The 13,263-nt window shown below is 32.6% G+C and overlaps 1 protein-coding gene across 10 annotated transcripts in view; it reads left to right on the forward strand.

The window, feature by feature from the left end:
* The window catches only part of LOC106174307 (protein Fe65 homolog), a 91,677-nt gene extending 78,501 nt beyond the window's left edge, over positions 1-13,176 (forward strand). For 8 of the 10 annotated variants that reach the window (XM_087010143.1, XM_087010144.1, XM_087010145.1 and 5 more), the window contains 10 exons: positions 487-632; positions 2,617-2,842; positions 3,309-3,436; positions 5,397-5,662; positions 6,240-6,442; positions 6,839-6,912; positions 7,176-7,284; positions 8,001-8,045; positions 9,320-9,388; positions 9,863-13,176. In XM_087010143.1, coding sequence (XP_086866269.1) covers positions 487-632; positions 2,617-2,842; positions 3,309-3,436; positions 5,397-5,662; positions 6,240-6,442; positions 6,839-6,912; positions 7,176-7,284; positions 8,001-8,045; positions 9,320-9,388; positions 9,863-9,931 — 1,335 coding nt within the window. In that variant the 3' untranslated portion in view covers positions 9,932-13,176. Of the gene's footprint in view, positions 1-486; positions 633-1,688; positions 1,793-2,616; positions 2,843-3,308; positions 3,437-5,396; positions 5,663-6,239; positions 6,443-6,838; positions 6,913-7,175; positions 7,285-8,000; positions 8,046-9,319; positions 9,389-9,862 lie in introns of all 10 variants that reach the window. The other 2 variants (XM_087010141.1, XM_087010142.1) reach the window with 2 other exon arrangements.
* The last annotated feature ends 87 nt before the right edge of the window (positions 13,177-13,263 follow it).

Here is a 13,263-nt window from a genome sequence, read left to right on the forward strand (position 1 = left end):
TGTTGAGAGATGTTGAGTCGGTGAAATAACATTAGGAATTTCCTGGCTTTAGCTAGAATGCATAATGGTTTCCTTGAAATTGATTTTTGCTTTCAATTTGATCTTTTCATTTAATTAAAGGTCAGACAGATTGATTTCTTGACTCTAAAAGTTATGCAACAGACAACAGCCGGGAATTACATTCAGTTATCATATCAGTTTTATTTTTTGTCAGTGTTTTATTTCAAATAATAATTACTTTCTGGTGGGTGCAAAACTATTTTTATGTGGTCTCTGTCCACAAGATTAAGAATTTATATAACTGCTATAAACAATGGAATATTTATTTGCATTATTTTCGTTAGAATTTTTTGTCAAAAAATGTATTTCAGGTGGACCCACTGTAAAAGATAGAACCATTATTGTTGCTTTAAAGTGAAAACCTATTTCGATACAGTTATTTTAAATGTTATCTCTTATATAATGTGCTTTGTATTTAATGCCCAGGTTAATGAGGCACCGCATGTGCCACACAGGTCTTCCGCGGAGGTAGAAACTCTAGTTGGGAGTGTCATGACTGCAGCAGACACCAGCAAAGATGACAGCGCCATCTGTGAGGAAGAGGTCCTCCATGAATTTGATCCTCTGGCTGGGTATGATGGCATCTAAACCCACATGATTTGGATATCCCCCCTCTGCCCCCCCCCCCCCCCCCCCCTGCCCTCACCACCACTGGTTCCATAATGTAAGGTGTTCAGACAAAAAAGAAAGAAAAGTAGAGAAAAAAACAAGTGTATGTCTTGCTTCTGTAAACAATGATGAAAATCTTTGAAGGATACAAAGTTTTTGGTATCCTGTCAGCCTTGATGGCTTCACAGTACATTTTTTCACTTTTCTTTGGACACCTTATAGTATTTTCACTTTTACTAATCCAGTGACTAGTTATGTATCTTTATTCTTTTTTGTTTCCAAGTTTTTCTTTCAAAAGCACATGCCAAGCTTAGTGGTGGTGGTGAAGAAGAACACAGAAATAATATTTGTTCTTAATTACACATAATTATTTACTTATATTCAGACATTTGGTAGCTTAGTATATGCTACTATTACTAACTACTGCAGTACCACCCATTCACTGCTTTCTTTTCTTTTTCAGTTACAGGTTATGGGTTTTTACGTCTGTCCATTTGACAGCTTTGCTACCATGCTTACACTAACCTTGACTTATCCTTTCTACACAAATACAACCTGATGGAGAAAGAGAACCAGTGGATTTATCTACAAAAGCCAGCTTTATTTATTTATTTATTTATTTATTCCAATAATGTTTGGAACCCTATCAACATATATGTTATAATCAGATCAAATCGATATTTTTTGTAAATTAATTGACAAAAAGAAAAACAGATTGTTTCAGATGCTATATGAAAAATATTAACTTAACACATACACACATTTCTCTAAGCTTTGTACAGCTCCTGTGCTAGCTGGTTAGAATTGTGTATTTATCCAGCCACAGAATGATAGGGTTCCAAATTTTAGTGGTTAATCGAGCATGGAGCTCTTCTGTTTTTTTTTTTTTTATTTATTTACTAGCACCAACATAGGACATATATAGTGTTTATTTAGTCTCCAACAAGTTATCACAATAGTTCTGGTTTATAAAGCCTATACTAACCTCTTGGTTTATTGCTTTCTTTCCACTCCCCCAGGATTCCATTCCTGATTCTCCTAGTAGCACCGACTCTGACTGCGACCCACTCCAAGCTTTTGAAGGTCATGCATTTAAATATGCGGCACAGTCACTTAGTTCTCTGTAAGCAATCTGTCTTTGATTATTTATAGATACAAAATACCAACTGAAGTGTGGTCCCTTATTGTAAGAACGTATTTTATTGGTAATATATTGGCCGAATTTATTTTATTTTATTTTATGCCTTCATTTGATTTTATCCCCACCCACCCTTTGATATTGTAACTATTTAAAATGTTTTTCATGTCAAAAAAAATTACATTGGGCTTTCACCCTGCATCGGCCTACCATTTTGGAAACCTTTGATAAAGTGAGAAAAAGCACAGTTGTTCTTTTTGCTGCATTTTGCGGGAATGACAAAATGAATTTGAAATAATATGAATAAAATAAGTAGTTCCATTGGTTGGTTTTACATTTGGCACATGCTGTAATTGTTTCAGAAGATTTGGAAATGTCTTTTACATTAAATAAAGTAAATGACAAAGATTTGTGTATAAGACACTTAATAACCTAATATTTCTATTTTGCTCACATTTTTATTAATAGTTAATGTATGTGGTTTCTTTCCTTTTTTTCTGGCACCATGTTTTTAATACAATTCCAATACTAATAGTCTGAGATTTTTATTTTATTGGCAATATAATAAAATAAGGATGCCATCACTTAAAAGATTATAATAATAATTTTTAATATTAAAGATGATTATTTCTTTTTTATATGGCTCAATATAGAAAGATACAGATTACTACACTGTAGTTGTAAGTTAAAGAGAATTTTTGTGTGGTTTTTTAAGATTTTTATTATAAATTTTTTTACCAAAATAGCAATAATCCATGATACTGTCATTTTAAAAATGCACCAAATGCCATCTTTCATTTATTAAACAGCACACAACCGGAAGGCCAGTTACAATTCCAAGAGGGTGCTTTGGAGAGTCCCACATCAGAAACAGGAGAGAAACCAATCAGATTTGCTGTTAGATCTCTTGGTTGGGTGAAAATAGCCGAAGAAGATTTAACTCAAGAAAAGAGTAGTCGAGCCGTAAACAAATGTATTGTGGACTTGTCACTGGGGAAGAATGATATCAACGATGTGGTGGGAAGATGGGGAGATGTAAATATATTTTTAATTGTTATTATATTTTTTTATCCAAAAATGAGCGAGAAAGATGAATCAAAACTTTTTGGTGCCAAAACTTATGACAGATTTGCTTGATGCGCAGTCTGTTTCATAATTTCACATTTTATTTATCTAGACTAGACTTTCTCTCATGTTTTCAAATGGTGAACAATATAGCAATGCTCATAGTCTCTAAAAAAATATTTTAACATTTTCTATTAAAAATGCTGTGGCATGTAAGATTATATAGAATAGTCTCTTCATAAAGAATTTTGCTTTTCTAATAATTACCTTAGTAGCATTGTAATAAACAAGTAGATATTAGAAATCAATTTATTTATACAGTTGCTACAAATAACCACTTATTGCATTTGGAATCCTTGTACAGCTAGCATTTTGTTAGATATTAGGCATTGGCATATATATTTTTATGAACACATTTACCTATATGATTTTCCAGGGAAAGGATCTATTTATGGACCTTGATAGTATCAGCCTGAGGCTTGTAGACCCACAAGATTTTACAGTTCTTAACTCCCAGTCCATACACTCTATACGAGTGTGGGGTGTAGGGCGAGACAACGGGAGGTAAGTACATTTAATTTAGCTTTTCTATCAGGATTAACCATATATAGCTACTTCATGCATGGCGTGATAGTATAGACAAAATCTATAACGCATTTGACAAAACAAGGGAATCAGATATTGGATTTTTGTTTTAGTTAGACTTTTTATAACTATAAATTTGGAAAATCAAGTCCCAAAATTATTTTTGAATTAGCTGCACAGTGGAGTCCAAAATCTTGATTATCTGCTTCAAAAATTCTATCTGTGCAGTGTGTTAACCCAATGAGTTCAATAAAACTTTGCAAACTTTCTCCCATGCTTACTAGAGAGAGGTAACCATTGATGTTGGACTCTGACAGAGTATTAACCAAATGTTCTTCAAGCTGAATGTTCTCTCTCTAAGCTAATGATATGAATCCATCTTGACAGAAACTCTGGAATAGTTTTCTAAATTTTTTTATCGCCAAATATTTAGTTTTTAAAAAAATACATATATTAAGGAATCATTGGAGATGTTATTGAAATTTTGATATTTCCTGAAAATTTTAGGTTATTATAATCTGCAACCCTGTAATTATTTAGTGTGAGATTCTGAAACTTTTCAAAAACAATTAATGAAAAGGATCTTTTGGAACCAAGTAATCAGGGCACTTAATTATGTTTATGTGTAACTGGAAATATCTGTGATCTAGTTTCTGTCAAGATTTAAATTCTTTGGCAAGCTTTAGGTATATACATGTGCTCTTAATGTTCCAAGCATCCAGCTCTAATGCTTTTACATGTGGTTATTGAAAATGTGACATCTTCACTTTGAATGTTAGCTTTAAAGTAAAGATATTATTATTAAGCTTCGTTCTGGCAAAAAAAAGCTGGAAAAATGTTGATATTTATAATCATACTTGCCTTTCAACTTTTAGGTTGCTTATAATAAATTTATTTTGCATATACGTAGAATGCTACATTTACTCTTGTTGGATGGTTGTCTCCACATACTTTTTTAAAACTTTTTTTTTTCTGAAAATAATATCAAATGTTCCTTGGTCAAGTTTATTTCCTGTACATTTCCAGTGATTTTTGTCTTTGGTTTAAAGTTAATTTCAAGTGGTCCTTATTGTATATTCATATTGAAATTGTCAATTCACATGGTTTTGTTTCTGTCATAAAATGTGCTATATAAATGTTGTAATTAAGGAAATTCTCATTTCCCCAAACTTACAGAATGGTTATGGTTACTGTATGCATTCATATTTATTAAATGTGACCCTGAGAATATACTGTTATTGACTTCTACATATATAGACATAAAAAATGTCGGCCAATTTAGATGTTGTCACCCTGAGTTTCAATTTTTAGGAAGCTCATTTGTCTACTATCAGCAGAGGCAAACTGATAGTAGAGAGGTGAGTTTCCAGTGAACTTTGATGCTCAGGGTGCAGATGTTAGATTTTGGCTTGTTTTACATTGTGCTTCGTTTGCTTCATTTGCTACGTTCTTGTCAGTATTTAAATATGTCAGTTGGCAGCTGATTGGCTGATCTGCTAATACTTGTTTGTGTTTCTTTCTAAAGCACAGTAAATATAGGGGAAAGTCCTTTGATTTTTAGTAATTGTCATTTGGTTACCTTTGATCTGAGGCATGATATGATCTGAGAATGATATTCAAAACAAGCATTGACTTTTGCATATACATGTATCTTTTTTGTTTGTTTTTTGTCATGTTAGCTGTATGTATGTAATTTGAAAGACAGAATCAGCATTTTAGTGAAGTTTTATTATAAGGCATTGTATCTGAAATATACCCTGTATTGTATGTTGTATTCAGAGGACAATATAAACTTTTTTTTTTTTTTTTTTTTTTTTGGGGGGGGGGGGGTCTTTGGGTTGTAAGGGAATTATTTATTCGAAAGCCCTATATAAAATGTTTCCAAAGAAACGCAGCTTTGGAAATATAATATGTATTTTAATTTATTACTTTCTTGCAGGGATTTTGCATATGTTGCAAGGGATCCTGTCACGCGGAAGCACATGTGCCACGTGTTTCGTTGCGATACACCAGCAAGACAGATTGCAAATACCCTAAGAGACATTTGCCAAAAGATTTTAGCTGAGAAAAAAGAGGATGCGCAAGCTGCTGCCAATGGCACTGCTTTGCAGAAGATGAGCGTAGCCAGGCCGGATAATTTACCCAACTTGAAGAAGACCAGTGACACAAACGGACAGAAAATTACATTCGAGAGTTTGTATCAAAGTAAGGAAATTTCCTTGTGTGAGACAATTTACAAATTGTGAACTATGATGTCTATAGTACAGTTTTTGTTTATCATATTGTATTTTAAGTTGTAAAAGACTGCAGTTATTGTCATATGCACTTGCAGTTTTATCTAAATTTTACCTTATTGCATGTACATGCTAAATTTCTTTTATTTAAGAACTTAGTTCAGTTGGTACAAATGTAGACTTAGTAAAATTGATTTTAGGTTTCAACAAATACTGAGTAATATATATTTGGTTTCTGTTGTGTACAGGAAATCGATTTGGCTTAGAATGCTTTATTTTTATGCTCTCATATCTCAAACAGATATCTCTACTGTAACCAGTTTTCTGCTCTATCTCCACTACCAAACTAGCAATTACACAGTTGGGTGTTTGGTATATTTGGATCTGAATGTCCATTAGATGAAATCCCAGTTGGCTAGCAAAACCAGACATATCCTTTCCTTCCCAGGCAGGCTTCCAACTGAAATCTCACTCAAGGCAAAACGCCAAGTGGCATCTTGCCTGGAGAGGTAGAAAATCTATTCTGGATTTGAATCTTCTCTTTTTAGATGCGGCTTTCCCCACTCCAATGGAGGAGCCAAAGAAAGTGATCAAGTGCCATTACCTTGGCTCCGCAGTTGTACATAAACCAACAGGCGTTGATGTCCTGAATGCAGCTATTGATAGGATATATGCCAAGGTGCCGCCGGAGAAGTGGGTCTTCGTGGATGTGGGCGTGGCACCTTCTACTATCACGATAAGCGAACACAAGGTAAGAACTCAATCTGTAATATGCTTTTGGATTTCACTTTAAGGGCTTGGGATTTTGAAAAGACTTCATACTTGGTAAAATGATAGAGAAATTGGATTTTTTTTATTATTCTAACATCTGATTTTACATATTTTATCAGTGTAACAGAGCCTTACACTCACAATTCTGTTAGATGAATATTGAAGATATGACTATTTGATTTAATGTTGTTTTGTCTGATATAATAAAATTAATTAAAACAGAAAAAGGTCCTTATATTAATTGATGAGCTGTAATTTGATTGTTTTGCTCTGAATCACTATGACAACACTACTGGTTTTCATCATGGAAAGGTGCAATATATATATTTGCAATAAGGATTTGTTATCATTATTATTATAATTATTATTTTAACAGAAAGCTGAGAACATTTTGGTGGAAAGCAGAGTTCGCTTCCTGTCTTTCATGGGAATAGCCATGAAAAATGTTAAGTAAGTCAAATTGCAATAATAATTTTCGAAATTTATTTCCAGTTTGACCTTAACTTATACAGGAAATCACTAACGATTCGCCTATTACAGTACAAGCCCAGTTTGATTTGATACATTGACATTGCCTATCTATATGACAGTGTTTGAGAATTGAATTATTAACTGTCAGGCAATTCAGCATATTTGTGCAAACCCAAATATGTTGTTTTTATCTAGGTATTTTTATATAGGTGTAAACTTATATTTTTCTCCCCTTTTTTCAGACTTTGTGGGTACATAATGCACAATGCCAATGACCACTATATTGCCCATGCATTCCACTGTGAGCCTTCTGCTGGTGCCCTATGTAAAACTATTGAAGCAGCTTGTAAGGTAATAATATGGAGAGAAATTAAGACAAAATATGTTCTAGACACACATTATTCACATATTCAGTGGGAAATAGGGCATGTTTTTACAGGACACCCCTCCCCTTCCAACTTTCTTGTACCAAAAATAATTTTTAAAGTTTTTTTTTCTTTTTTTTTTTTGCAATTTTTGTGTTAGTTTTTCTCATCAACTATTTATTCATTTTTGCATGAACATTTGTGAATGATTCTAGTTTAGTACGTTCCTAATATGCAGTTTGACAGTACACTGTCAGTATATTTCACCATTTAATATCATCAGTGTTGTTGTTGTGTTGATCTAAATGTACAACATGTTTAAAAGATGCATGCCCTATTTCTCCTTAAAACATTGCTGTATTTTTCTCAGTGCGTATGAGAATGTGCATGTTTATATCTAGTAAGTTGTTAGAAAATTGGTAGCATATTTGGATAGACTAATTGCATAATGCTTCAACATAGGAGTACCAGTATATGTATATACATTATTTTATATTATATATATAATAGTTATATGAGTTTGACAGATTGTACTTAGATGTCCCTCTGTTACCAGTGATAGTAGATTTTGGACAGCATATTTTGTGCTACATTTTACCTCACAGTAATATATATACATCAGCATCAAAGTTTCTTTTTTTTGTGTAGAAATTGAGTAATCTATTGCATGTTTTCATATATTTGTGTGATATTTTGTTACAGCTTCGATTCACCAAACTTCTCGATTCACACCCTGCTCCGGCTGAGGTAAAAATGATTTTTGAGGCCATGTTGATTAGAAAGGAATATTATTAAGCCTTCAATTTTAGAAGTGTTTTTATCCTATACTATGAGGACTTATGTAATTTTTCAAAATATTGCTGTATTCTCTCCCATTTGATTTTCCAAATTTAACCATTTATTTTCATAAAATCTGACTCCTTTTCTTTGTTGTTTAACATAAATATATATGATATGCAGACTTTCAGTCATTTTTAGCTGTCCAAAAATTACAAGCAAATTCTGATTCTCCCTCAATTTTCTTGTTCCTTCTTCCTCAATGTAAAAAAATCTAAATCCTCTCACATACAATTTTCCTGCATTCCAGTGGAGAACCTTGAAATCATCCAGATCATTTTGTTTAAGAAGTGTATTGTCTGAAATTGCTCAAAAGACAATCCAAAACATGGCTGTCACCAAATAAACTTTCAAAGCTGCCCAATGTTGTTTTTTTTTTAACCAGGACACCAGCTTTAATCTCATGCAATCTTACAGGAAGTGGATATGAGAGGGCCTAGATTCATATCAAATTGCTTCTTCCTGCAGTGTACCTCTGTTTATATTGAACTTCTCTACCCAGCAAAGTAATAATGATTTAATTGATTCACTATGAATGGAATGTTTCTAATGAACATGGCTTTAGGATTTTTATCCAACATATTTCATCAGGTGACGGGTGTTGAATGAGTTGTATTGCAGTGCTAATTGTGATACAGTTCTTTATTTATTTATTTATTTATTTATTTATTTTTTTTTTTTTTTTTTTACCTTTTAAATGTTGTTAAAGTGCTTACAGCATGTGCAAATTATTTGTCTCTGATGTGGATAGCTTAAAATAAATTTAGGCTAGTTTGCTATGAGTTACTTTATTTTCTATAAAATAGGCATTAGCTTTTTCATTTTGTACTTTAGTAAATTAGATATATGAAATTGAACACCTTAATTTTGAGAGCTCTTTATAACTAAATGTGGCAATAAATACAAAATAACTGTTATAAATAAATTAAATTTTCATTGTATAGTGACATGAAATTATAAGTTTTCTAGTCTATTTTGAATCCATGCATTTGCGTACTATTACTGTATGAGGAATGCAGTAGTTCAATAATCCCTTTATAAGTTCCAAGTACTAGTACAATTTTATGCAGATATGTTGAACATTGGGAATCCATCACCAAACTATTATGGCTTATTTCTGTTAATATTTTATTGGTGTTACATACATGTCATTTTAAACCAATCCCATGTTATTGTTGTTGTAGCTGCGGTATCAGAAATGCCTGGATGCCCACCCACAAACACCTGACCACAAGAAACAACAGCAAAGCAAGGTATGTGCATGATTATCACACTGAGACATTGGGGTATCAGAAGTGTGTATTATAGTTTTAAATGAAACTGAAAAATATGTTTCTCAGCCCTGTAAATTTCTGACCTTAATGATCAATCAATCTTTATTCGGCAGCTTCTAAAATATTGTTTTTATTGTACATGTACAATGTACTTATTATAATTATATGTAGTTCTTGAATATTGAATTTAGATAAATTCTATTACATTCAATTGCTAATATTTATTGAACTGCCAGGTTGCCAACTTTATCATTCTTATAAAGTAGAGATATGTGGAGTGTTAGTCATTTTATTAACAATAGAACAATGGTTAAATTTAACAATTGAAATGTGTGCAATTATTGTTTATACAATTCTTGTTTATACAGGTTTACTTAAGTTGGCAATTTTGATATTGTTTCGCTACTAAATATATGGATTCATTTTATAATTTAGACAAATCATATTTTCCAGGGTATTGGTGCTACATTAAAGTCTGTTTTTGGAACTCTTGTTCCTAAGAAGAAAAACAGCAAGAGCTAACCATACCAGTACTGTCACCTGGTGGCAGTTTATGAGCGAAGATGAGAAAGAGATTGCACTTTTAGTTTTCATTGGTCAAGGAATCCTACCCCGCACCAAATATGTAACTTGTCATCATTGGCTATGATAGGAGGGCTTTAATTGCTGCACAGCACAAAGACATGTCTTAACCATGCACCATTCTGTGTGTTGTTGCCAAAGTTGGTAAAATTAAAGCAAGCTCGAGATTTAAACTTTTGGTACAGGAGATGAAGTCACTGATGTTGTACGTGGGTGGTTCATCCTGAATTTGATGGACATTTGGAATTTATGAGAAGAATTCATTCATAAACGTTGTTATGCCATTCGCAATGAAGACTTGGTTTGAAAAGAGTTTGAAAAAAATTATTTGATTGCAGTGTTTTATAGCTTCTAGTTTATGAATAACCAGCTTTCTAATTTGGGTCAACCGCAGGCTACGGCAGTGCTACATGTATAAACATATGACGATGAAGTCTTGCTGTACAGTTACATGGTCATTCAGAAAAGACAACACGAGCCCTAGAAAACATTGCCTTAATATACAAAATGATATACATATCACAGAAGAAATGACGTATCATGGAAGTAACTATGGAAAAGTTTATCATTAACCATTGGGTCAGTAATTTACTTCATTGGAAGATTAATATAATAAATTGACACTAATCTCAATTTTTGTGCAATAATATGAAAACAGTTAAACAAAATGTACAGCTGGCTTGCAGCTGTAGCTGGCACACCGGACTACATGAGATTACAGTACATCCAAAGACAATCAACCATATTTGTCAGCAAGGACAGGCCTCATAAGTAGATTTATTATCAGTGCAATGGGTATTAATCAGGCACACAAACTTCCTTGTGTATTCTTATTATTTTATGAATACTTCATTTGTACATGCTGAATATGGGCTTAATATATATGCTTCCTGTTCTTGTTAATTTGCACAAATTATGATCAACATATCGGTCACAGCTCTGGAGGTGGTCTTCAAATTGAAGTGCACAGCTGTTAAATGAACATTTGTATTGTACCTTTGGAGATGTCCATGGCATTTATGTGTATTTGTTTGTGGCAGTATAAAAATTCTGGTACATCTCCCTACTTGCTTTATATCACATTGAACAGCCAGAGCTTGAGGAGTTTTATTCCTTGAGTGAGAATTCTGTATGCATTTATACTCCTGTTAGTCCTTCACCTCGTATTCTGCTCCATCTTGAGAAATTGGAGTCTTCCAGGTTTTATAATTCTTGCACATTATTAGTCTTCACAAAAAAAATGAAATCTAGTCCCATTAAGAGAGGAAGTTGATGCATTTTAGTGTAAAGGTATAGGGTAAGGAACACACACACCGTACACACACACCTCATGTACCCCCACTGAACATATAAACTTTTACATTCTGTATCAAATTGCATGAAACCTTGTACGTTAAATGTAGCAAAGGAATTATGTTAGTACAGTTGAGCATTTAACACCTGCAGGGCCCAAATTAACAAATTAGAATGATAGTTCCCTACTCTTGCAGTGTAGCGTTATTAAAATGAGTTATAATTGTAATTTAAAAAGCTATGTGAAGTATTTAAATATCTAGACTTAGTATTAAACCGTGCTTGAAGCATTCTTAAAACTGCTCAATGTATGTTATGATCATATTCCATTTGCTGAGAGAAATTGCTAAAAAAATAATTAGTTAATGTTTGTGTCTCACAGTCTCATTGTTCAAAGTCATATCATGTGGCACATGTAAAGGACATAAGAAAAAAGTCATGTTAATTATAAATTTTGTATCAAAGTACAGTAACCTACAGGTGTACACCCATGTACATTTTCAGCTTCTGCTGTGATCTGCATACTTCAGAATTCAAAAGGATACTACCACAAGTCATCTTTTTGGGGCATTGGCAATGATGTTTACTGAAATACTTATATGGTGAAATGCTGTCAAATTTTCCCACGTGTATACTTCTGTATTAAGATATTTAATTTGTGATAGTTCAACAGTCTCATGCATTAGGGTATGTTCATCTAAAGGGGATAATGAATCTTAGTATCAATTAAGTTCATATGGGTAACAGCACTGGCCATATCCTCGCATTTGTTAAATTTAGGGAAGTTGGTACATATATGGAAGAAAAAAAATAATTTTGAGATTTCTTATTATAGTACATTACTATATTATATTATTAATATTAACTTTATACATATACATGTATACTGGTGATTCCACTTAAGTTCACCCTTTTAAGAAAAGTGTAAATTTATGTGCAAAAGTCAAAATCATTGTACAAATTATCATTCCTGACAACCACGGTGGTGAACCATTACTCCAAATCAGTTTTAGGGAAGTTTTTTTTTTAACAAGATTTATTAATAAACCCAGATAAGATTCCTTCATCGAGCTGTTACTTAAATGTAAGAAAAACTTGTCCAGAGGGATATTCAAATCGTCATATCACTGTTTGTCAAATGATCTTTTAGGGTCATTTGTTGTAAATAAGTAACTGCTTTAAATATATAACTAGAATTTTAAGTGAATGTGTGATACTTATAGACCTAATGGCTGCATGATGAGGAGATGAAATATACTGATGAGTGAAATTAGATTTTAAGACATGTAAGTCGATTCCTTTACTCTCTATGTAAAGGTGAATGAAGATTGTATTGAGGATATATATAATTGAAGAGCACCATATTTAGTAGCATTTAGTCTTGTCATTTGTCAGAAGTGGTTATTTCAATGATCTCAACTAGTCACGGTATGAAAATCGGATCTTGTGATTAAAGGTTATTCAAGAACTGATAACCTCAGTTGATCAAAACCTTGTACTTAGATAAGCAGTTGAAAAGAAGTTCAGTAAGGGTACTGCCTGGTCACATTACCCCTAGACTACGCATCCCTGTAATTTCTAGTAACTTAAGTCAATGTTCAGTTGCATTTGTGATCATTTTGTGCTATTTTTTGTACTGTTTCAATCAAAGAAAGTGGAATATCTAAGAAGAGTTTCTAACAAGCAAATATAGTAGAATATACTGTATCTTATAGACCCGATGCTTCTAATGAACTTCATGTACTATTAACTGAGAGCATATGCTTGTAGTTATTTAACTTGTCCGGCAGCTTTATTCAGCTCACAGTTACTGATTATAAACCTACTTTAAATATTAATAAAATATACCTATTAAAGTTTGCATGAATAAAGCCATTTATCTAAAAACCGAATCTTATTTTTTGTTACTAATTTTTCTCCAAGAGCCATCACTAAGCTTGTAGTAAGGGCTTCCAGGAAAGCAGAGATAAAAGATAATA

This window comes from Lingula anatina, chromosome 3, assembly GCF_051362555.1.
Source record: "Lingula anatina isolate TDL-2025a chromosome 3, LinAna3.0, whole genome shotgun sequence".
Taxonomy (NCBI): Eukaryota; Metazoa; Brachiopoda; class Lingulata; order Lingulida; family Lingulidae; genus Lingula; species Lingula anatina.